Genomic DNA, 26,082 nt, shown 5'->3' on the forward strand with positions numbered 1-26,082 from the left:
TCTCACCCTCTTCCATTTTGATTCCATTGAGAGCACTCTCAGCACCCTTTGCAATAGGGCATGAGTGGCAAGGAGGCCTGGTCAATGACAACGAACACACAAGCTGTGACTAACGGTGCTATGAGAGGCATGTATGACGGTGCATGGTCGCGCTACTAGCACAACCCCCCTTACAGCAAAGTGCCTAATACGATGAGGCACGAGTGGCAATAGCACCAAGGGATGGTGGACACCCAGACAGGACAACATAGGGTATGGGCATGAGTGGGGTGAGGGGGTATAAAGAGAGAGAGTGTTAGAGAGTGGTGAGGGGTGGAGTTAGAGAGAGAGTGTGTGTATTAGAGAGTGGGGAGGGGGGGGTGAGAGAGAGTGTGTTAGAGAGTGGGGAAAAGGAGGTAATGAGAGGGGGAGGGGGGCAGACAATGGAAGATGGGAGAAAGATAAAAGAGGGAGTGGAGGTGGAATGGATGGGAGGTGGAGGGTGGTTGTGAGAGATGGAGAAAAAAGGAGGGAGGGAGGATGGGAAGGGGTAGATGGAGTTAGAGAATTGACGAAAAGGTGAGAGGGGGACCGATGGAATGAGAGAGGGGAGCAATGGCAAGGAGATGGAGGTGATGGAAAAGAGGGGAGAAAAGAGGGAAAAGTATACCTTGAGAGTTTGACGGTATGGTGGAGGAGGTCATTGAAAGGAAATTGGGACTGGAGGGTGGACAACAATAGAAAAAGTGGTGGTAGAGGGGGTAGAGATGGTGGACGAAAAATGGAGGAGATGGTGAACGAAAAGTGGAGGTGGAGGGGAGAAGGTCAACAGAAAAAATGGTGATGGTGGTGGTGGAGATGGTGTATGGAAAAAGGAGGATATGGTGGATGGAAAGTGGAGGCAATGGTGGATGGAAAGAGCAAGTGGAGGCGAGAAGGTCAATGGGATTAATGGTGGTTATGGTTGACAGAAAGTGGGAGGTGGAGATGGACTGAAAGACTAGTGGTGGTGGAGGTGGTGGAGATGACTGAAATTATGGAGGGTGGAGGAGAGGGGAGTGGCTTGCAAAAGTGAGAAGAAAGAAATGAGGGGGAGGGGTGTTGCTTTTATAGGGTGTGAGGGATTAGAGGGTTAACCTTGTTTGATTACTGGGTTAATGTGCTTATGCAAGTCGCCGTTATTTAAGATGAAAATCTCATAATTTTGCACAAATTAGAAGCATTTTGGCACTCCTTTGTCTTGAGGGATGTATCTGGGATGGCTTTTTGAAGGGCGTGCTTCCTTAGACATGTAAACACATGTTTCGCTTTTGCTTTAGGTGCCAACCTCCTTGGAAACGGTGCCAAAATGTTGTCATTGTCTCTCTCATTTCCAAGTCTCAAGGAAGTTGGTGACCTATAATCGTATCGTTTCTCATTTGCAATATATGTCAATGAGTCATATCCTAGTGAGAGGTGTAGGCGAAAGCGTAGAAAGAAATGCTCATACATACTTAGATGAGAATAAAGCGACGATCACAAAGATTGAAGAAGGTTCTTGCCTCCATAGGAGTTCAAGGTTTAGGAAAGGGTTACAAGGTTTAGGAGGGTAAGGTTGAGAAAGATGACTAGGGTCTTAAGGTTTAGAAAGAGTTCAAGGTTGAGAAAGAGTTGCAAAGTTGAGGAGTGGAGAGCTGGTCTCCTTCATGTACTCATGGGGTTTAGGGTTGAGGAGGGGTGAACAAGGGTGAGGAGGAGGAGGAGGAGGAGGAGGGTGAAGGAAGGAGGAGGAGAAGAGGGGATGAGGATGGTAGATTGCAAGGTTAGAGCATGCTATCACATGATAGTGTTGAGGGAGCATGGACCCAAGGAGATCAAACAAATGAACACCAAAGTGAAATGAACAAGGAATGCACATTGCACCCCAAAGAGTCGGAGCTTCTTTCCATTGAAAGATATTTATACATGTTGGTTTCTACACACTTTGTAGGAGACTTCTTGGTGGGACCTCTTTTGTAGGAAACCTCGAGGGTGGGAGTCTCTACAATTTTTGTAGGGAACCTCAACGATGGGACCTCTTTTTTTAGGAGACCTTTTGGGAATCTCTACACTTTTGTAGGAGACTTCTTGGTGGGACCTCTTTTGTAGGAGACTTCAAGGTTAGGAGTCTCTACACTTTTTGTAGGGAACCTCAATTGTGGGACCTCTTTTGTAAGACACCTCTTGGCATCTCTAAACTTTTTGTAGGGGACCTCAAAAAGGGGTAGGCTTTTAGTATTTCTCTCTCTAATTTAGTACTTATCTCTCTAGATCATGATTCTGCAAATATGGTCATATATTTTTTAGAGAGTATTTTGGCTATTTGTATCCGATTGGTTTCCTTACACCTACTTTCAAGCCCAAGATATTACAAGTAGAACTTTGCAGCCACTCCACACACAATGATCTATTAGTTGCATTGAGCCTCTTGTTGCCACAGGGTTAATACTATGGGTCCTATACTTTCTAAGCCGAGTCCTCCTCCAAAGCCTACTTCTCAAGAAACTACTCAAGAGAAGACATTTTGAAAGTGGCAATAAGCTATTAAGAGTCCATAGTGTATGCTCGCAATGGACAACAGTTTCAACCTCTTACACTAGGTCGAGGATGAGCTAAGGGACACTGTGCAAGAGCCACTTGATCTAGACTCAGAGAAAATATTAGAGAGGATAGTTTTGAATGGAATGTTTGATACCAATGTCAATGGGGCACACGGTAGTGTCAATCTAGACAATGTATATCTAGACAATGTATATCTAGACAAAGACATGGTAGCCACAATCAACATTGCAGACAAACTAGGGGTTATCAAGAGTCACCTTTTGAAGATCCTTGTCAAGTAGATAGCAAATGCTTTTAGCCCACAAGGGCATGGTAATAAAAAAAGTAAGAAAGGATGTTGAGTTGGTATTGAGGTGTAGTAGTTTTAGATGATTTTTGGCTCACTCGACCTATCTATTTTTTGGTGATGTATGAATAATAACTTGTAATTTTTTCAAAATCCTATCCCAAAACAATTAACATCATTCATAGTTAAGCAAAAAAGAAGGATCATAAGATAAATTAACCTTCTAGGTCCTTAATGATCACACAAGATTAGCAAGTATGTCCCCCTTGACATTGAAAAATGGGAAATTCCTATTAATTAGTTGTGGAGAAAAGAAGAGGGGGAGTGTATGCTATCAACAATACCGTCCTAAAGTATATATTCCTACACTCCCTCCAATGGTAGTGCTTATTCATGGTGTTTGGAGTTGATGCTGATTCATGGTGTTTGGAGTTGATTGGCTAAAGAGGAAGATATGGGTTCCTGCTCTCGACTGTGCTGCTGGGGCGGAGCCGCCCTTCAGCGAAGTCTGATCAGTGATGGCTTCTCTGCAGTACTTCCCCTACAAGCTCCCCCACTTCTTTCAGCTCACAACCAACTTGCCCTCTCTGCCTCCTGTCTACGCCCGTTTGTTGCTCCCTTTTCATCACCTTCCGTGACTGCCCTTCGGACTTTCGCGACCTCCACGGATTTAGAGCTCGGCCACCATTTGGGCGATTACGTTGAGCTCCCTTCGATAAAGAAGCATCTTTGCTACTACTATTCGCAAGGCCTCTGCACATTGGTAGGTTTCCCTGCTTTTGGGCAAATGCAGATGAATACAAACACACATATACCGCGTTTGGTGAAGTTCTCATCGATTACGAAAACTCACCGAGAAGTATTTGCCTTCAAATAACATTACGAACTACTAACAACACTAATCCTTTTGATACGGGATAATTAGCAGCTTCGCTTTAGATTTTGAGCACGATCCCATATACCCTTATACGGCCAAGGAAAGAGTGGGACGAGAACTCTACTGTCATGATAGCTTTCTTTCAGCTCGTCCTTTCTTTAGAATGTTTCTTTGATATCATAGGCCCTAGTTGATTTGTATGCTTAGCATTTAATATGCTAGAATTACTTTTGAACTCGTAGAAGGTCCGTTGTCACACCTTTATGCCCCCAAATGGCGAGCATTGGGACATCGGACCTACATAGGATTGGGGGCATGCATGCCACATGGAAGATCATCTAGGACCTGACCCAACTCAGGTTTGAAATAGGCTCCCATCTCCTCCTGGTCGGTTGAAATAGGTGGGCCAACCCAATGCCCTCCAAGGGCCGACTGCTCCTGCCAGGGGGCCGACCCCCTCAGCCCTCTATAAGGGCTGGCACACAGCCCTAAGAGGGGCTGAAATTGCAAGCCATCCATGGGTACCCAATCTAGGGAAGAGGCATATTGTTTACCATATAGATATGTTCTTTGATTTTCTTTTTTCTTTATGAGAAATTGATGCTGAAAGCTCAACATTAGGGGAGAAATGGAGTCTCAAATGGGCCTTGAATTAGTGTTTCCTAATTTCAAGGGATTATAGAAGTTATGTATTGTACATGCTTGATCCTTGTTGCAAGCACTTGCTTTTTGTGAGTTACATGACTAGAAATTAGATGAAGGTGGAGCTCGATGACTTCCTAGGTCCTAGTCAGATCAAAGGAGATTGGGAAAATCTTGGCACAATGAGTGTGTGTGTGTGTGTGCGCGCGCGCACGCTCACACGCCCCAAGATTCCTCCAGTCTCCTTTGATCTGACTAGGACCTCCTAGTCTTCAAAGCTGTAGATGAGTCTCTCATTGCTCTTCCTGTTCACTACAATTAGGCTTTTCTACAAGATGTAGATCTGCCTCTTTGTGTACTCCTGGATGACCCAAGACACTTGCAGGATGAACTCCTGTGAGAATTCCTTTTGCTGCACACAAGCACTCTCCTTTGCTCCCCAACTGGATGCTGGTCTGCACTAAGGAAGAGGCTGAAATGCTCAAAAACTGAACCAACAAACAACCTTGCATTGGGGTCCTTTCACAGGGCCCAATGCCCTGCTGTACCACTAGATTTGGAGCCAGATCTGGCGAACTAGATCTGGCCAACTAGTCAGGCAGCAGTCTGTTTGGCCGACCTATGCAGGCCGACAAGGCACCCGCGCTGAGGTGAATGAGGAGTAGCTAAGGCAGTTCTCGCCCAAGTTCCTCTCACAACACACAAAGATACTACTCGGCCAACAGGAATACGTCAAGTTGTACCCTTAAGGCCTAAAGACAGTACCCCAACCAAGTCAAGAGCAATCTACAGCGATCTCACAACCATGAAGGCGGTTATGATAGGTGGGGAGCTAGTGAATCGGTTCTTCCGAGTGGTAGACCTGCCTACTCGGGTTTTGGAGCAGAAAAGTTTAAGTCTAGCTCCAACATCAAGGTAAAGTTCCAAAATTTCAAAGGCACGGATGATGAAGATCCTTACAGTCACTTGCAGAGTTTTTTGTGTGTGTGAATCTCAAGAACGTCAATGCAGCAACAATCAGAGATCACTACCCCCTACCATTGACTGAACAGCTTCCTAGTCCTTGCTGTACTTGCTGCTACTTCTGTACCACCTAGGTGCATTACCTGCTGTACCAGCCCAGGTATCTTCACAACCTTGGCTAAATAGAAGGTCTATGTGCTCTGCCCATGTCGCAGCCAGTCTGCTGCCCTCATGGCAGCCCTAATATTTCTTTCTTTCTTTCTTTCTCAGCCAGTCTGCTGCCCGCATGGCAGCCCTAATATTTCTTTCTTTCTTTCTTTCTGAGCCTATATGGTAATTCATCTTCTCCCAGTCCTCCCTGCTGTACCTGCCGCTTTACCAGCCCAGGTATCTTCACAACCTTGGCTAAACAGGTCTACGTGCTGCCCATGTGGCAGCCAGTCTGCTGCCCACATTGCAGCGCTAATCTCGATCTCTCTGTCCCTCCCTATATAGTAAGCACCTTCCCCATGTCCTCCTCATATGGGGGCTCACAGGTTGGAGGTGACCCTCATATTCCAATAGCCCTTTCTTCCACGGAGGCAGAGTACAAGGCTGCTTGTATTGTGGCTTGCGAGACCTTGTGGCTCAGGTGGATTTTGGAGGATATGGATGTTCTTCAAGAGGTGATATGTTGATTTTGTGTGACAATCAAAGTTGCACAGGTATTGCCAAGAACCATGCTCGAACGAAACACATTGAGGTTCATTACCATTTCATATGGGGAGTCATCATTGATGAGATTGGGGAAGTGATGTGCCATCTATGATCTGACTTCTCTCAGATGTGCCCACGAAGTCTCTTCCAAGAGACCAGCTACAGCACCTCATTCGATGTATGCGTATTGGCCCATAGTTGAGTCATTGAGAGGTGGTATTTGAATTTCGAAGAATGGTTACTAACCCAACTGTGAGCCCCTATATGAGGAGAACAATGGGTTAGTAGGCTAGGGCGGGTTCATGCTTACCTGGAGCTGCAGAATGGGCTGTTAACCATGAACCACATGTGTGCAATGTCTGCACCGGTTTCTAGAGGCATCTGCGGCAGTATGGGATAGTAAGATTGCGTGGCACATAGAAGCAGAACAGTAGAGTACTACCGGAGCCTATTTATAGGCCTGGCAGTAGGATAGCTCCAACAGCATGTCGAGGCAGCAGCAGGTCCAAGTTGGGATGGGCACTGGCTGGTTGAGCAGTTCGCCTAGAGGGGTGGTCTACGGTGATTTTATGTGACACTAACCTAACTGTGAGCCCCTACATGAGGAGAACAATGCGTTAGTAGACCAGGGTAGGTTTGCAAAATGGCCTGGTACACCATCAACAACATGTGCACAATGTCTGCACCTGTTTGGAGAGGAATCTGCAGCAGTATGGGGCAGCAAGGCTGTGTGGCAGCGCAGAAGCAGAATAGTACAATATTGCCTGGGCTTATTTATAGGCCTGGCAGTAGGACTGCTCCAATAGCATGTCAGAGGAAACAGCAGGTCCAGTTGGGGTCGGCAGCAGGCTGGTTGGGTAATTCGCCTATAGGGTCGGTCATTTTTCTTTTTTAGATGGGGAGAGGAGGGGGGGGGGGGGGACACTTCATCAGCCGCACTGAAGGCCTGCAAAGGGAACATAGACTGAGTGTTTGAGCATACAGCTTCCTTAGAGATCTGCAGCAGTGCAATCATCCTTGGTTGCTGTTTCACCCAGCATCTTTGCAGGATGTGTTTATCTCTCCTCGGAGTTGTTTTCCCCACGTGAGTTATATATATATTGTACTTACGATTAATTAGGTCTGCCCTCCCTCACCATGTAATGATGATCGAATCTGTATAAGTGATTATGCTGGAGGATTCTCTTCTCTTGAACTACGTCTGTTTTGGGAGAACTATTGGTGAACCCATGGTGATGGTGTCAACCAAGGAGGAGGCAGCCATTCCACCTTATTGCTGATGTGAGCATGCAAATTTCAGTGAACATTAAGGTGGAATATAATTCCTTCATCATTGCGCAGGAACAAGGTATAGAGAACAAGCAGAAGCTATGTTTCTTTTCTAGAACGAACATATTATGAAAAATTTTCAGAGTTCTGCTCCATCCCTCCTTTTGGTGTGTAGTAGTGCGTGGAGTAGCAGGGCATACGCCCTTATTTAGTTCCCCGAACGGGCATATGTGCCCATAGTTGGGTCCGTACGTGTACGGACATTTTTTCCGTACTCCATCTGTACGTACAGAATAAAAAACGGCCTTCTATATGAGTTTTTTTTTGGGGGGGGGTTTTGTTTTTTTTTGTTTTTTTGGGGTGGGGTTTTTTTAAAGGGGGAATCGATTTTGTGCCTGGCCAAAACCTTGGAAAACGCATTTTTTAGCACTATTCTAATCCGTAAGCTGTACACTGTTGGCCGACTTTGGCTGCGGTTGGCCTCAAGGATGGTCTCAAGGAGGAGGATGGCACTGATGCAGATGATGATGATGATGATGATGATGATGATAAGGATGAGGATGAGCAAGAGAATGAGGATGAGGATGCAGCTTGAGGCTTGAGCCTCATCGGTTGTAACTTGTGAATGGTGACGCTTCTCAATTTTCAGCTTTATTTCCGGGCTGTGGCAGCGTTTTCTTATATGATGTTTTGCCTTCGATGTTTTGGTGTAGTACCTACTTCTAAGTTTCTACTACCTACTACCTTTGATCACGATGTTTGGTGTAGTATTGATCTATCTTTGGCACTATGTATCAGAATCCAGATTCCATATGACTCTGGTCAATTTTCATGAATCATGATTCATGACTTTAATATTAATACAAGTTTGAAGTGGAAATTTTTGTAGCTCTATGTCAATGTAATGTGTACAATGTACATTTTTCTAAATGTTTTTGGGTAAAATTAGGGTCACATATGTTTCAGCCCTAGGGGCTGAACCATACTCCAATCATACTTCCATACTCGTATGACGTATGCGTATGTAACGCATGGAAAAGACTATGTGTGCCACTAAGAGGCTGCCTTGTCAGCTGACTTGTTGGGAGCTTGAACCACCGACTTGACTAACTGACCTCATTTGGATATAATGACTTGAAGTCAGGCAAGTAAACTGAACCCTTGGTAAGACATACCAGTGCTGATTTGCCAATTCTGTGCTCAAGATTGGGCTTCTTTTGGGCCTTTTCGTTGTGCTCGGAATGGAGCCTAGGGTGCCCCCCAAAGTTGGATCATAGTTGGATTATAACCCTCTCCGCAATCTCTAATTGTACTTTTCCTCCTGGCCCTCCTCTCATGGGGTCTTACACCGGGGGATCTATACACTGTATCCCATAGGGATTGGTAGGGGATTGTAATATTCAACAATCTACTGATTAAAATCCGCTTGCACGCCCTATGTCTAGATTATTTGGTCTAAGGCTTAAGCAATGCCCTTCTTCGCAATCATTAGTTGGTTCATGACGTGTAAACTATTGTTATAGATAGAAATTAAATCAGACATCATTTCTTCTCTCATTTGATTGAAGCAAATTTTGATTGTCTTAACAACCTCAGAACTTTATGAGAATGTCACAGACTTGAATAAAGAGAAATAGAAGATGTGAAGTAATGAACTACAATTTGTGATGAATTGTGCTTGTGGATTGTTCGCAGAAATCCTCATGCTTGCTCACACACTTTTGATCTCTGTAGCCAACCCATTCTGCAGCTCCACAATCTAATCCTGATTTTTAAATATCTGATGAGATTGAAACTGTTTTAGGCTATTTATGTCTACGTCTTCCCGTTTTCATGGGCTCTTTTACTTTTCCTTCTTTTCATGCATATGCATGCGATTTTGATACTAGATTGTTTAGACGATTTATTAAGGTTATATCCTTTGTGCTGTTGGATATGCAGGCAGAAGAACCTTCCCACCTAGCGAAATTCACTCATGTGTTTCCTGATTTGAAAGTGAAACCCCAGAAATTGAAGACAGTTCAGCCGCAACCATTTCAGTACTATCTGGTTTTAGATTTGGAAGGCATGGTAGAAATCCTGGAATTTCCAGTAGTAATGGTAAATGCGAGTACACTTGAAGTTGTTGACCGCTTCCACAGGTAGGTTGACACATGCTTATGATCTTGGCTTACTGAAAGTTTTTTGCTCTTTTAGGCAAGCTGCCGGGAGGTGTCAACAACTCTCAAAAGATTTTGACGTTTTCATAACTTCTGTTCATATCATAGATAATCTGTCTTGAGGCTTTTCGGCTTGTTTGCTGGCATGATAACGTTTATTCAGAGGGGATACAATGTAAAATCTTGCCTTTTTTTCACCAGGTTTGTAAGGCCAGCCAAAATGTCTGAAGAAAGGATCCAGCAATACATCAAGGGAAAATATGGGCGATGGGGTCTAGACCGGTGCAATTCTCTTTTCTATATCACCATGTTCTCATTTGCAAGTAGACAATGACAAAAGCCTTCACCAATGTGGTTTCTATGCAGGTTATTTTTTGCACTTATCTGTAGCTTTTTGATTGCTTCCACTGTTTTTTCAAGTGAACTTATGTTAATTCTCTATGTAGTTGCCATTATATCCAGGCATTGTGTTTTTTGGAAGGTGACCCCAAGAACCTTTGCCTCATTAGCGTATAATTATACATTTGGACAAGTGTGGGCTGTCTTTTCTATACTTCTCTAGAACTTGTATTTAAATATCTATTTCCCCTTCTTCTCCTTGCAAATACACTATTTCTTTTTTCTTTGTGGGCTATTTTTCGGGACTGTTTTTTCTCTTTTATCACTTTACAGGTACCCCCTTTTTTGGGTTCCATCTTCAAAAGACATGGCTGAATACTCTTATGAAAAAACATTTCAAAAGGATCAATCGGTTCAATGCAAAAAGCAAAAGCAGGCTGAAGATCAGCATGACCTTGTGCATGATTCTGTTGAAGCACAACTGGTTTATGATGTCATGCACGAAGGATTTGCAGACACAAGGAAAGAGTGGAAAGACTCCGTTCCATCAGTTGGTCTCATGGTTGAAGTGGATGAAATTGTGGATCCACTTAGAGAATATGCCAAAAATGCAGTCATTTTATTTTTCCCATGTTGGATGCCTGTTTTTAAATTTATTTTTAATGTTTTGGACGTATTTTAGATTGCCCAAGAGATTCCGTGGGTCTTTAGAAATCTAGTATAGCTGCTTATGCTTGGGCACTGATGACGACACAGGTGTTGCTTTGCTTGCTATGTATGTTTTCCTGTTGTTTTTCAAAAAAATTTGTTACCGCTTTTTTCTTCTCTTTCGTTTTCTCTTTTATTTTGTGTGTAGATTTTGGACTTTAGAACAACAAAAAATCTGTATTTGTACGATTGGATATATTCTAGTCTTACAAAGGTATATATAATTGTTTTATGTAAGTTGTACCATATTGCCGTTTCTTGTTCTGTCGTTGCGACTGCGGCTGGAAACCCGGTTTCTCCCATTTCCGTTCCCCTGTTTTTGTTTCAGCATGCAACTATGATTGTGCATTTATCTCAAAATTTATTTTCTTCCACTGCTTTTTCATTGTACGTATGTTGTTTGTTCAAAATATTAGTGCCATTATGTGCAGGCAATTTGAATCTGTTGTAGGTGAGCCCAAGAAGCTCTCTCAAGATATCATGGGAAAACTGAGTGGTTGCTATGTCAAAATGTTGGAGATATCATAGCCAAAGAGTGTGTTGGTGTGAAGTGTTGGTGTGTAATACTAGGTGATCTAGTACTAGTGTATGTGTGTGTGTCATGTGAGTGCCACGTGTCATCATGGGACTTATCCCATATGCACTAGGTGCTAGTGTGTGAGTGTGTAGCCTATATAAAGGCTTGTACTTCACTTGTCATGATGTATTTGATAAATGAATGAAAGCCTTCATTATGTCTTCATTTGAGTATCACTTCTTTACTCCCTAGCCTCTCTCTCTCTCTCTCTCTCTCTCTCCCTCACACCATGTTTCTAACATGGTATCAGAGCCAGGTTCACCCTGCCATAGCTGCCACGTCATCCTAGACCTAACCCTAATCCAAAATCCTAATTTTGCTCAATCCTTTCTTCCTGCAGCCGCCTCAGCCCTGCACATTTCTGCCTCAGATTCAGCCTCGTTTCTGTCTCCTTTCAGCTGCTTTCTGCCCTTTTAGGGTTTCTGCACAGCTGCCATCTTTGCTGCCCATTCCGCCTCTGTTTTGCAGCCCGTTGGCTCTCCTTTCTGTACGTGTAGCCACTCCATCATCTCCCCTTCATAGCCGCCTCTGTTCAGGTCTGTTAGGAGCAGCACGTGTGGAAATTCGAGCCATTTTAGAGCATCTTCATCCCCGTTTTTAAAGTTTCCAGACTGCTGCAGCAAAGCAGCCCATCCACGCACGTTGGTTGCAGATTTTTGAGCTATTTGGAGGCATCTTTGACCAGTTTTGGAGCTCTTGCTTGCATTTTCAAGGTGTTCTAAGGTTGTTGTTGCAGATTCGCCTACATCAGAGGCATGTTCGGGTATTTCTGGTCTTTCAGCACGTCCTTATGAAGAGTATGCATGGCATTTGCACACTTTTGAGATCCTTCGTCTTGCCACTGCCACGTTGTTGGGATATCTCAAGGTGTATGCCTCAGGCACACCTTATGTTTCTATGTGTGTGTGCTAGAGGCACAGTTAGGTGCCCACAAGCACAGTTAGGTGGTGGAAGAGCCACATAGGATGATTGAGAGAATCTAGGAGCAGATTGAGGAGATGATTGTGGAGCTTTGAGGTCATCAGTGATGTCAGTGAGCATGTATGAGGTGCCTACTTAAGGACTTCACTCTTCTTCATTCTACAAGTAAGTAATGCAAGTATTCTGATTTTATGTCAACTCTACTCTCTCCTTTCAGTGTTCCAACATGGTATCAGAGCCATTTGATCCCCCTTGAGCCCATTTCTGCCACATCATCATCATCTTCTTCTTCTTCTTCTTCACCATCTCTCCCTCTTCTCCCAAAAATTTGCTTGAGCTTGTTCTCCTTCAATCCTCAACCATTTCCCACGCCCTTTCTGCTGGAGATCCCTCTTGATTAGGCGAACTTCGGGCTAGAAGGAATCGACGAAATACGCGCGCTGCTCGTCGCCATTGCAGAAACATCGTCGAAATTCTCTACTGCAAGTTCTCTGCGCTTGCTCTGTCTTTTCCTAATTCCTTCCAGGGCAAGCTTCTCCATACCTAGAGCTACCTTGTGCTGAAATCTGAGCAGCAATGGCTGCATATTGAAGGAGAAAACAGAGAAAAACCAGTCGACTTTGTTCAAGAAGGTGAAGGCGACCTGACGCATATTTTCGCCTCTTCTTCCCAGAGGATCTACTGTGGTATACCAGCTTTCTTTTGCCTCAGAAAGCCCTCTTTCTTTTGCTTTGAAGAGTGTGATATGAGCCCTCCAAGTTCAGCTCTCTAGTTTTGACAGTTTTGACATACTTTTGAAAATGATGCTACATAAAATGCTACTCTAGCATTTTTGGTCTTTTGAAGTTTTTAATAACTTCACTACAAGTGTTGCTTCAGTTTTGTTTTGACTTGCTAGACTTGGTTGTGATTGGAAAGTGTTTATTTCATTCACTCCTATGAAGCATGCAAAAGTAGCATCATTGTTTGAAAACTAGTCACTACTATTTGCTACATTAAGTGGCTATACTTTGGAAGTATTTCAGTTCTTTTTGCCTTGTAAGAGAGATAGACACTGCCCAATATCTGGGTTAGACCCTCTCATGGCTACTTTATATAATCTTGAGAAGTTCAATGGAAAGGGGTTCCATACATGGCAAATGAAGGTAAAATTTGCATTAATGCGGGAGAACTTATGGGGACTTGTCAAACCTACTCCTTCCGCTTCTTCTACGGCCTCAAATGCTGGAAAATCTTCAGCTCCGACACGACCGGCAAGGGATCCAGCAAGAGAAGAAAAAGCATATGGTATAATTGCTTTAGCTTTGGGTGATGATTACATACATCATATATCTGACTTGGAGTCTCCATCGGAAGCATGGCAGAAGCTAGATTTGATTTTTGGTGCAAGCTCTCATATTTCTAAACTATCACTTAAAATCTCTTTCTTTGAATTAAAGATGGCAAGTGATACTACTTTAGCTGCCCATGTCAACTATATGCGGAGTCTTATGACTCAGTTAGCTTCTATCAACTCTCCTATCACCCCTGATGATGCTATGGCAGTACTACTTAAGAGTATGCCTGAAAGCTTTGATCACATTATAAGCACTTTGAAGAATCTTCCCAATCCAAACCTTGAAGGCATCATCTCAGCTCTCCAAGAAGAAGAAAGACACATGGAGTTAAGGAAAGGCAATGACACTGCTTATGTTATGAAATTCCAGAAGGGCAAGTATTCTCCTTGCAATCACTGTGGAAAGACAAATCACCTTTCAAAGGACTGCTTCAAAGTTAATCCATGTAAGCACTGTGGCAAAAACAACCATAGTGAGAAGTTCTGCAGAGACAAAGCAAAGACAGAAAATGCAAATCTACTTACAGTGAATTTGCCTCCACAAGATGAGGCATCCCATGAAGATTATGCATTTTAAATCATCTCTATGTATGCTCCAGATCTCTCTTTTTATGTCAAGGTACTCAGCCTGGATAGTCCTCCAAAATGAATGAAAATAAATTAATGTGTGTTGTGTGTTTTGTAAACACCTCTGGTCACCTTATGATGTAGGCCATGTGTATGTTTGTTCCATGGTACCTTCTACAGACATTGTGTGCATGTACATGTAGGGGAGATAACCATTGGAAGGTCTGTTTATATCCCTTTCTGTTTACCTTACACCCATGGAAACCCTTGCTAGCATGAGAACCTAGCCATAGATTTATCCTTGACCACCATGAGATGGCATGAGAAACTATGAGACTAGATGTATCCTTGACATAGCCTGAGGCATTTCCTTGAGGGGGGGTTTGTTGGGATATCTCAAGGTGTATGCCTCAGGCACACCTTATGTTTCTATGTGTGAGTGCTAGAGGCACAGTTAGGTGCCCACAAGCACAGTTAGGTGGTGGAAGAGCCACATAGGATGATTGAGAGAATCTAGGAGCAGATTGAGGAGATGATTGTGGAGCTTTGAGGTCATCAGTGATGTCAGTGAGCATGTATGAGGTGCCTACTTAAGGACCTCACTCTTCTTCATTCTACAAGTAAGTAATGCAAGTATTCTGATTTTGTGTCAACTCTACTCTCTCCTTTCAGTGTTCCAACACACGTTTGATGATATGGTGGCCCTCCTCCTAAAGGATCGTCACAATAACGAAGCCGCTCTTGCCTCTCCTATTGATCATGCATTTGCTTCCACAAGCAAATGGAAGACCAACAAGAACGCTATTTGCAGGTTTTGCAAGAGGAAAGGACACATTGAAGCCCATTGCTTCAAGAAGAAAGCACAAGAACAAGAGAAGCATCATGCCAATCTTCTGGCTGAAGACCAAGCTGAACCTGAAGAGCCCCCAGAGGAGATACATGCAACTATAGCAGAGGTTCATGGCCTCTCTCTTGAATGACGACAAGGATCCATTTGACCAGGGTTGGGCTTTCTAGGCCCTATGCTATGTGTGTTTGTGTTGAGTCAAATAAAGGTTCTCAGCCTTGAGTTGTCCCTCTAAATTGAATGTATTTGGAGTCAATAAGAGGTACTTTGCCTTGGGTTGTCTCCCAAAAATGAATGTATTGTCTTTTACTTTGGTTGATGGTATTGACCACCCAGTTTAGAGTAAGGGGGGATGACGAGTAATGATTTGCCCTTGCGGGTCACAAGCTGATTGAGAAGTCACTATCACAAAGAGTTGTTGGATAGTTGGACTTGCTCTTTGCAGTATTGCGGTGGAGGGGGGATTGGTCTACTCTTGCATGTTGGGTCTCACACTCTTTGCTCTGAAGGGGGGTGTTGGAGATATCATAGCCAAAGAGTGTGTTGGTGTGAAGTATTGGTGTGTAGTACTAGGTGATCTAGTACTAGTCTATGTGTGTGAGTCATGTGTGAGTGCCAGGTGTCATCATGGGACTTATCCCATATGCACTAGGTGCTAGTGTGTAGCCTATATAAAGGCTTGTACTTCACTTGTCATGATATACTTGATGAATGAATGAAAGCCTTCATTATGTCTTCATTTGAGTATCACGTCTTCACTCCCTAACCTCTCTCTCTCTCTCTCTCTCTCTCTCTCTCTCTCTCTCTCCATCACATCATGTTTCTAACACAAATACCATGTCATTTGTTTAGGGAATAATATATCTACTAAGGTAAAAGCTGTGCCTTTGAAGAAATCTTCGATCTTCAATTTAAGTCTGTTGGAAGATGTCCTCTTGGTGTGACTCCTCTCGTGAGGATCAGGTTCTATGCTGACCTTGGTGAGGGGGCTCAGAGGCCATGAGGTCAGCTTGGGTGATAAGAAAAAAGATGTTCATCAGAGTAAGAGGATCCATTTCTGTAAAGACCTCTCAGCTTGCCACATTTTAATATCACCAAAAGAAGACATGAATTTCTCATAAATCTGGACCAACCCATTTGAAGATTTTGTACAAGAGTTGAAGTGTTAGTAACTGCAAGTGAATCCACCATAGGAGTAGCAGGGAACAATCTCGGTAGGATCTGTGAAAGGAGTCTAGGAAGTCTTCCAAAGGTGATCAGTTCACTCAAACGGTGCTGGAAAAGACAGAAAGGTAGTCGTCACCCTTTTCAATTTTAATCTCCTTCTCAAGTCATGATACGTGCAGACAATAATAATATATTGGATGGTGCCATTCAAGGGGTTGCGTGGAGTTGAGATCCATGAAATAATGGCTATGTGGATGGACTTTAGAAAATGACTAATGTTGAAAAAGGAAGCTGTGTGCTGGGCAAATCTTAGTGTTAAAAGTAGTATTAGGTGCATTGTGATTTCATCTTTCTTTCAAGGTCACAAAATGTTAAGCCTCCACGGGCCTTTCTCTAGAGGGCTTGGTAGTTGTGGACTGGTAAGGCATTGATGGGGGTGTGAATTCCAATGGGACAGCTGAAGATAAATTCTTTCAAATCAGTAGAAACATTCAAAAGGCTAAATTATTGTATCTTTATGGGCAAGTGGAATGCCTAGTGTTGGTAAGCTAAGGCAACCATGTGGGGTTGAGAAGCATTGGTTTACAGAGGTGCCGCCAAATGGTTTATACACTCGTAGCATGTCTATTGATCACTTGAGAACTCATCTCACCTTGACAAAGCTCGTACCATAAACCTGCTAAGGCCTTGGCCTTAGGCCCGTAGGTCACCTTTCCCCACCCTTTTTACGCTTAACACAGCAAGAGATTTACCTAGTCATCAGAGATCTATGGCAGATGCACAATCAGTGGACATGGGTCTCCATGTCAAGATCACCTATGGCTTCATACAGGCATTGGGGCACCTACTCTCACAAGTAGTATGGATAGCCATGGGCTAGCTCTGGACATCATCCCACCAGTTTAATTTGAGGCAGGATGAGATGTTTTGAGGCTACGTGACATGCCGAGATTCGAGATGCTTTTTATGTGGCACACATGAGGTGGAGGCAGCCAAGCATGCATTGATTAGATTCTCCGAGTACTATGAAATTGAGGTTGATAGAACTCCTTGTTTGACCAAGGTTTCCTATACATGTGTCAGATCATTGATACTAAACCCAATGCTGCAGTTTCCTGCCTTATTTGTATCAAAGATTTCTAGATTTAGCTGGACAAGAATCGTGAAAACAATCGATCATTGATTTCTTTTTGCCAGGAGATGAGCCACACTTGTAGACATCAGAAGAGAAGCAACACAAAGTCTGTTCTCTAGAGATGCAGGATGTTGGACACAGAGCATCGAGCTCTGGTCCCAATTTGAGACACCGCGATTGCAGCATCACCTCACGACACACACACAAAGAGCGAAGTAGAGGACAATAGCAACAAATCTTTGGCACTTTCCAGAGACAAAATTGGGCCCGCACATAGGTTTGATCACTCATATCCGCCGCTTGATAGGATCACCCTCATGGGCTACACATACAATTTTATTGTGAATGTTGTTTTTAGTGACAGTTTTAGTTTCCATTTTCAGTCAGATCTTTAGACACCTCTAGTTTCCCTACTAGGGGTTTTTTCTCAAGCCCCAAGTTGACCATGAAACCCGAAGCACAAGCACGATTGACAAGAGAGAATATCTCTTTGTTGAGACTAGAAAGACAGTGTCTCCAAGCCATAGTCACAATGAAACGCGTTTCATTGGTAACGAAACATTTCGAGACTTGCAACACGTTTCGAAACGTTTCATTACCAATGAAACATGGAGTACCTTTACTTGTACTAACCTAAATCAAAGAGATTAATATTTCAGTAAACTTTAGTTGAAAGTTTGAAATTTAAACTTTGTAATCTAGATTCTAGTCTCTATATTACTAATTTTGAAAGTTCATAGCTCACTCTTTAATTTAAATTATCTCTAGTCTTCTATAAAAACTAGTTAGTAACAACTTACAGGCTAGAGTACTTTCAAAATCATTGGACATTATAGGCATTGTATGAAGGCATTTTGTGATTTTTAAGCTTATTTTGCATAGTTTCAGCATACTATTTGTATGCAGGGCATAAAATTTGCATTTTTTAAGACCCAAATATATTTTTGAAACTCCCCCTGTTTTTTTGAAACGTTTCAAAACGTTTTGAAATGTTTCACGTTTCTAAGTATTGAAACGTTTCTTTGAACTATGCTCCAGGCACACTTCTAGCATGCGAACATGAAGTCACTCCGCTTTGACTTTCTAGTTTGACCAGTGGATTTATATGCAGGTGCTTTTGGACTATAGATCTTTTGAGGATGAGCGGCTTGATTGGAGAGGCTATAGGTCATGGTGGTATTGTGTATGATTCAAGGGAAATGATGTGCTCCACACAATATCATCCTGGTAGAGTTTGTAGCAAGATCTCTCCACATGCCTCATTCCCAATCATTACATATCTAGTCAGAGTCAGATAATTTGGATGGATGGATGTAGGTCAGCATAGACTACCATGCACAGCCCTCTTATCATCGGTACAACTAGTCCTGTTCATATGCATGAGCATCTTGATGGTTTCGATTGTAGGTCATGCCTTTCTATAGTTAATCCCATATCAATGTTCACTAGATGCCCCTTTCTTGTGGTTGACTCACCAGGAGATTCATCAGATCATACGAGATGATCTATGGCAAGTATACATCCACAGGATATGGATAGCCCTCCTCACTTCCACACATGACGAAGATGGCCTTCCATCGAGCGAGGACTGTTTCATCTAGGCACTAGGATATCTTTAGACCCATGCAATAAGGATTACCACAGGGAAGCTCAGTACCTAATCCCATCGATTTAAGATTGAGTCAGGATGTGAGATTGCAGCCACACTACATCGTAGCAATATGAGACTCTAGACTCTGTGGCACACACTACGTGGAGAACAGGGAGCATATCCTGATGAGATGCCTAGATATTATGAGATTAGGGTGAGGTCATTGCCTCTTCACATGGCTACCTTAATCAGAGATGCATCGCACTCTTCATGCATGGGTTCATGGGACTTAGATCTAGACTCATGAGATCCACCAAGGATCACAAGCTCAAATAGCAAGAGATCACTGACTCCTCCTTTGTAGAAGAAGATATGACTAGTACATGCGGAGAGTTAGACCTTGGCTTTTAGGCATGTCTTATCAGGAGATTAGACATCAGGTTATGTGGGCACTGGTCCCATCTGGGGTACCATCATTGTGGCATCTTGACAAGTACATCCTACAAATAGGAGCCAAGGATGTCATCAACAATCTTTGAAATGTTCTAGAGAGACCAAGGCCACACGGCGCTTACACTACTCATGGTTGACACAAGACAGGATAGATTGAGAACTCCCTTAACACTCGGAGCTTCGTCTTTTTCACGTTGATGTTGCTTCTAGTTTCATTTCATTTCATCATCTGTAGTTTCTAGAGGATGTGATAGACACTGAAACCAGCCTTCGGAAACTCCAAAGGGAAGTGGACAGTTAGTAACCAAAAATACTTAATTTTCAGACATATAGAAATTCCCACAGAAAACCAAAATAATTTTGAACACAACACTAAGAGCTAGATTGCCCTCGTCTTGCACCAGGCACCAAATTAGCCCTAAACTTAGCGCCCGGCGGTGAACAATTATTAACAAGAAAATAGCATAATTTCAGCCACTTAGAGAATTATCACAGCCAAGTAGAAAATAATAACAGCCAAAGAATTAATCATCACAGAATAAACACAAGGAGCTAGATTGCCCTCGTCGTGAAGCTAGACACCAGATTGAATCTAAACTTAGCACCCCTTTCGGTTTTTCTTTATCATTTATTCAGAAGGCATCCAAATACAAGAAAAGCACTGTCGTGCATCAGCCCAAAATCGGCCAACTGAATATCCGTTCACACTTCCGTCTTACTATGCATCAGTTTCAGTCTCTGAAAGGCATCCCAGTCCAGTGCAATATCCCATGGCAGTCTTTCTTTCGATTTTGGCTGATAGTTCTAACTTGGCAGATCTAGATTCTAATATCCTTCAAGGGAGTCCTGGTAGAAGAGAAATCAGCCAAGTCTGTCCTGGCTGCTCTGATACCCTTCAAGGGAGTCCTGGCAGGACAAAGACCAACAAAACAACCAACCCTCGCTGTTCCTGGTACACAGAAAGGCTAGCTGCAACAAGGCAATAGGTTCTGAAGATTCTGAGGTAGTAGGAGAGCTTCTGAGAAGCAATCGACAACTGATGTGAAGGCTCTGGGAACCTAGAACGGCAGCAAGCAAGTAGGCGAATTCATCTGGAGCAGTTCCCAAACAGTCTGGCAGTCAAAATCAGTAGCAACAGCCCTGGAAGAGGTGAAAAACAGGAAACGATTTCCGTATGGCACCCCTCAGGCCCCTAGTAGTCCAATCCTGAAAGGCGATTTGAATTCGGTAACAATCTAGCACTCTGGAAGGCTGGAACACTGATTTCGTCCAGCTCTGGGAGTCCGGAGCTGCTCAAACAAGTGGAATTCTGAAAACGCTCAGTCATGAGACCTTGAAGCAGCGAACTCAGATCTGGCAGCCTTGGAAAGCCTTTGGTAGGTGCGACTCAGCAAATCCTCCCACCTGGAAGCAAATCAAGTTGCCTGGAAGCTCCAAAGTGCCTGGAAAAGTGCGATTTTGATAGGCATCTGGCCTGGAAGGCTCCTGGAAGAAGTGTGAATCAGATTTGGGGCTTTGGGAAGGCAGGAACGCAGGCATGCAGCAAAAGCGTACTGATCCGGAGGCTCTTGACACAAAAATGAATTTCGTTTTTGAGCTTCTGGCAGCCTTGGTAGCCCAACAACTGCTCATAGACTGTCCTGGTAGTCGAAAATCAGCAAAGCGATGTGATAGAATAGCGCTGGAGCACTTTTCCTAGCCTGTGACTTGCCTCTCCTCGTTCTTCTGTGGTCCAGAAACAAGCCTAAACACAAAATTTGACTTTTTGCCTTGTTCCACTACCAAACGTGCCACCTGGAGCTATTTTTAGCTAAAGGGATTTTTACCCCTCTCTAACCTTCAGACCCTTGCCTTGGTCCATGGAATTAATTGCAGTGAAGTGTCCTTTGAATTGTTTTTATTAGTTGGAGGCTAGGGTAGTCACCGTAAATTCCTAAAGCTTAAAAATTCACGTCCCCGTGATAGACACCCCTAGTTCCCCTAACAAGGGGTGTGCTCTTATGTTGTATTCATAGCCTTTTTTGTCTTCAATAGATGTTGATAAATCTTCCTTTTGTTCTTTCTTTCTCATGATGTATTTCTGACTTGGTGTTAAAGGCCTTTTTAGCCTTCTATAGATGTCTGTAAATCTCTCTCTCTCTCTCTCTCTCTCTCTCTCTCTTTCTCTTTTATGATTCTCAACACCTCATGGACCTTACCGAGAAGAGCCGGTGGAGATCGTGCAATCATCCACCTATCTAGGGGCAGTCTTCACAGGATTAGTTTTCACGGTGATCCACGTAGCAAGGGCACAGCTGACATGAGGTCAGGGAGCTTTGGCCCAGCTGGGCGAAGTGTTTCCAGGCACACTTGCAAGCCCCCCCAATAAAGGGATGGCTGTTTGATGCACAATTGAGATTGATAGCCATGTATGCAACACCCTTCTTGGGGAGTGATCTCTCGGCGATTGATTGGCAAAGATTTGAGAGGTTGTAGGTGATTATGGGGTCTAGGATGATTTGGAGTAAGACCTTAGCTCACCATCAGATTGTACAGACAGAGTTCGCCATGCCACTCTAGATTAATGCTATCTTTTAGATAGTGACATACCTTCACAAGTTTTGAGCTTTGCCTAGTTGGGGATACGGAGGCTGGCACTAGAGTCATCTAGACGACTGGTAGAGAGGGTTAGCACGGCCTGATATGCATGTATTTCAGGATGGTTTGCCAGTAAGCGTATTCGGATGGACCGACTCCTCTCCTTCCAGTACAGCTTGGATGCCCTTGTCCCCCTTGATTCCACTAGATGAGATTAGCTGTATCATATGGTTGGATCTACTCCAGCTCTATATGTCACGGACGTGGGATGGAGATTAGGACTTTTCCACCACGTGGCATCTAAAATACCTTGGTCCACCTCCCCCTTGCACTCCTCATTTGTGGGCTCACAAATAGGGAGGAGACCATCTATACTCCAACAGATTTTATCCTGCATTCTTGTATTTGGTAATACTTCATAGAATTGTTTTTGGGGCAAAAAATGCACCACCACGTTGTGCCTGTATTTTTGTGAAAATGAAAGCTTAGCTGTGGTCTGTTGTTGTCGCTTTTATATTTCAGAGCATTCAGCTTCCATATACATATGTTTTCGATGGAAAAACAACATTTGGATGTAAAGTTTCCTTTGAAATACTCAGTGTTTATAGTTATGAGGCCTGAAGTTTGCTTTTATTGTGATTTTGTGATACTGTTAAGATAATTTGCTGGAGAAGCAATCTCTGAGGCAATTGACATAAGCCAAGATGTGGCGGGTAAAAAGGGAGCATGGATTCAAGGCCTTCAAGTTTTAAATCTGATTAAAATTGCCCGCATTAATGTTGCGATGTCACTATTATCCTTGTTCACATTGCTTAACACAAACCTTAGCATTGAGAAACATAATGATCCTTTATGTGTTCTTTTATCTTTTATGCTTGATTGAGCATTGTAGATTGGCATTTTATCCCAACCTAAGAAAAAAGACTGCACTTGTGGTGACATTATGGTCTTTCAAAATTACAGTGTGTGGCATGATACTGCAATACCATTTGTAGAGGTGCTGCAACGGTTTGAGAGCTGGTTGGAAGATCATGGGATCTGGAACAGTGCAGATGCTGGGAAGTTGAAACGAGCTGCATTTGTGACCTGGTCAGATCTCTGATGCTTTAATAAAGTCTTCTGAAGAATATCTGTACTCTAGTTTGCTCTTCTTTTGGATGTTTTTTTCCAAAAAACTAGCAATCCGAGAATTGAAAAGTACTCCCTCTCACGTGCCCTCCCTTAGGGGAAGATTGAATGTTTACTAATGTGCATGAGAATGGATGGGTATGATGATGAACTGTGCTCAAGTTTTGCAAGAACTTCGTTTTTGGGAAGCTTTCTTTATAGGCCTTTTTAAATTTTAAATTTCTTTCAGTGGAAACTGGGATGTGAAGACGAAGATCCCACAGCAGTGCATCACCTCCTCCATAGATCTACCACCATACTTTTGCGAGTGGATAAATTTGAAGGACATTTACTTGAATTTCTACAAAAAGAGGGTATATATTTTCTGAAGCTCTTGAAATTTTGCATGAAGTATAGCGCAGTTTGGATGAATGTACAAAGGGTCTGTGCAAAGGTTGTGCTTTTTGCTTTAAGATTAAGTTCAGAGAATGTGTGCCATATGATTATTTATGTTTGCAAAGACAGGCTGGAGGGATGTTAGCGATGTTGAGAGACTTGAAAATGCCTATGACAGGAACACATCACGTGGGACTTGATGATGCACACAACATTGCACGTGTTCTTCAACACATAATTATTGATGGCGCAGTTCTGAAAATAACAGCTAAAAGAAACTCAGACAACCCCTCAGAGGTTAAGTTCCAGTTCAAATATCGGATCAAATGAAAAGATCACTTGGGAGCTGGATAAATTTTATTCACAAAAATCTGCTCACGTGTTTGTTTATAGGGTTTAACTCTAAAAAATTTGATGGCCTTGCTTGTGTTCATAATGAACACATCTGGATAAATGTTTTTGTGGGCATCTGTCACTTTCCAATTTTTGGAGATGCGAGGAAGGCTGAAGCAAGACTTTTGTTAAATTCCATTGTACATCCTGACTCCAAACAGGAAGACACTCGTAAGTGTCCTAGGTGTAGAAAGGGACCTATTAGTTTCCAGGAGCTGAGTTTTATAAGGTGCCTTGGCTGACTTTTGTAACTACTGTAACAGTTCAGTTCTTTGACATCGCCTTAAGTGTTGGTATTTGTAACAATTGAGCAATTCTATTTCGCTTCTCATTTCATGCAGAAAGCACTAGTATAGACATGCAGACATTAGTCCAGACAGCATGCACATAATGAGGTACTTGCAATAAAAATTTGTTGTCTATTTCCTTTCATAATCCACAATTGCATTCCCCCACCAATCAAGTTTTGTACAAGAGAGCTCTCATACTTGCACAAATATCTATTCTAGATCTATCAAGTGCAAACTGCATGAAAACAAAGCAACAATAACCACTCAATTGCTACACAAACAATGTCTTGATATCATACAGAGGGCAGTCCTATGTCCATTTACTGTCTTATATACCTTTGAGAGTTGTTATTGTCAAAGTGTCCTAAAATGTAGCTTGCTACTCCATGCATAAGGGGATCTTCTCATTGATATGAACCATGCTACAAAGCAAGTTACTTTTGCACAAAACGCACTTTGAAGTTTGTTCCAAGTCTTTTCCGTCACAATCAATGTGTTGGGCTCTTGAGTTGGCCCATATGAAGGGGGCTTTTGATGAGTAATGCTGAACATCTTTAGGTGCTATTCTAGATTTGGTGAAGCTCAAGATTCACGAGGTTCTCCCTTTTATAGCATTTTTTAGTTTGAGGGTCTTCCATCATTTTTCACTCCATCATTCATGTACAAAAGGGGGAGGTTTAGAATGTCTTATTGTACTTTGTTTATCACCTTAATCATCTCTTAGATGTGGGGTATAATGTCAAGTTGCATATCATTGTTATGTAACCCTCTCATGCTAAAAGGTTCTTGTGCAAAAGGGAGAGAGAGGAGGCTATGGAGCGGTTTTGGGGGGGGGGGGGGGGGGGGGTTGTTTCTAGTCTCCAATAATTTATTTAGATGTTCAAATTAGAATTGGTGTTTCTTAAGCTAATTCTGAGGTCCTTATGAGTAAGGTCTTGTGTAAGGGTCCTATTCGCCCTCAGTCATGAGTAGGATAGTAGAATTGCAAGCAACATGAGACCTTGTTTCTTGAGTGCCATGTAGTTGGACTCCAAAATTTTCCTAACCAACCTTTTAATGTGCCCCAATTGCGTGGGGAGTGATCAGCTCCCTTCCTAGAGGTTGACATTTTTCGATTGATCTTTGCAAATGTCCCAATGTTCAACAAATTTAGTTGCTTTAGTGCTTTTGGGAGCTCTCAATAAGCTTTGCCCGTATCAATTTTTTCAATTAGTTTATTACTTTGGACCACCTACTTGCACTGAGCTCTCAATGGGCCTTGCTCGTACCAACTTTTGCAATTAGTTTATCACTTTGGACCACCTACGTGCTACTATACACCACCAACTTTGGATATCTACTTGATCAAGAAGGAACAATGACCTCAATCACCAATTATGAGGTGTATATGAGGCCTTCCTCTGTAGGGTATCCCTTGATCAATGAGCTTAAATAAGACCCTCCTAAGAACTTCAATAAGAGTGCAAGACAAGATATCACTCTCATGATATCCAAGGCTCTCATAAAACAAAAATTTACGTTGAAGTAAGAAGACCAGCTAAGCAGGGTACAAGGGCTTGGCAAAACTTAAAATCTTAACTTGGCATTTAAGGACAAAAGAAAAAAAAGAAAGTCTATTTACGTCAATTGGAGACCAAAAGGTCTATGGGGCAGCAAGAAACCCTCTAGTACATCTGCTTTAGGGAGGGCCATGGTAGCTTTGCCATTGTGTAGTAGGAGGAGAATGTTCTTTTTTGAACTATTATTGCAACTTTCCATAGGGCCAACTTGGGGAGGGATTGCCTACAAGCGTGCAAAGGAACTTGCCATCAATAATAAAATATGGGTTTGGGAGGAACAATGCAACTAGTTTTCCATCGACATCATTACGGGTATTACCAGCTCTTACTTATTAACATAGACCTCATTGATTCATTTTCATAATTGTGACAATTAATTATATGGACCTTTCAAGTTTTGTCTCACATAGAAATTGTGGGGTGTGCGCATGCGCACGCGTGCACACACACACACACACACACACACACACACACACACTATATATATATATATATATATATATATGTATGTATGTATGTATGTATGTATGTATACACATATAATCCTTGAGGGAACCATTCTCAACGATGATGCAGTTGTATTTGTGCATAGTGAGTGGTTTCTTGATGAGTTATTTGATTTAATAAGTAACAATCGCTTACTATCCTTATCTTATTCGGTAAATATT

At 42.7% G+C, this 26,082-nt stretch overlaps 1 protein-coding gene across 3 annotated transcripts; it reads left to right on the top strand.

Moving 5' to 3' along the window:
* The first annotated feature begins 3,232 nt into the window (after positions 1 to 3,232).
* Positions 3,233 to 23,844, top strand: LOC147886990 (putative exonuclease domain-containing protein At3g15140). 3 transcript variants are annotated; one of them, XM_087394543.1, is made up of 6 exons: positions 3,233 to 3,608; positions 9,234 to 9,433; positions 9,653 to 9,733; positions 22,633 to 22,758; positions 23,027 to 23,150; positions 23,302 to 23,844. In XM_087394543.1, exons 1-6 carry the CDS (start codon positions 3,300 to 3,302, stop codon positions 23,500 to 23,502), a joined length of 1,041 nt encoding a protein of 346 aa, XP_087250669.1. In that variant the 5' UTR covers positions 3,233 to 3,299; the 3' UTR covers positions 23,503 to 23,844. The 3 variants fall into 3 exon arrangements, with proteins under 3 accessions (XP_087250669.1, XP_087250672.1, XP_087250670.1); XM_087394546.1 differs by having other exon boundaries at positions 23,351 to 23,844; XM_087394544.1 differs by having other exon boundaries at positions 23,298 to 23,505.
* Positions 23,845 to 26,082: the final 2,238 nt, after the last annotated feature.

Source organism: Dipteris shenzhenensis, chromosome 23 (assembly GCF_047967505.1).
Source record: "Dipteris shenzhenensis isolate YYH24624 ecotype China chromosome 23, Dip_SZ_1.0, whole genome shotgun sequence".
Taxonomy (NCBI): Eukaryota; Viridiplantae; Streptophyta; class Polypodiopsida; order Gleicheniales; family Dipteridaceae; genus Dipteris; species Dipteris shenzhenensis.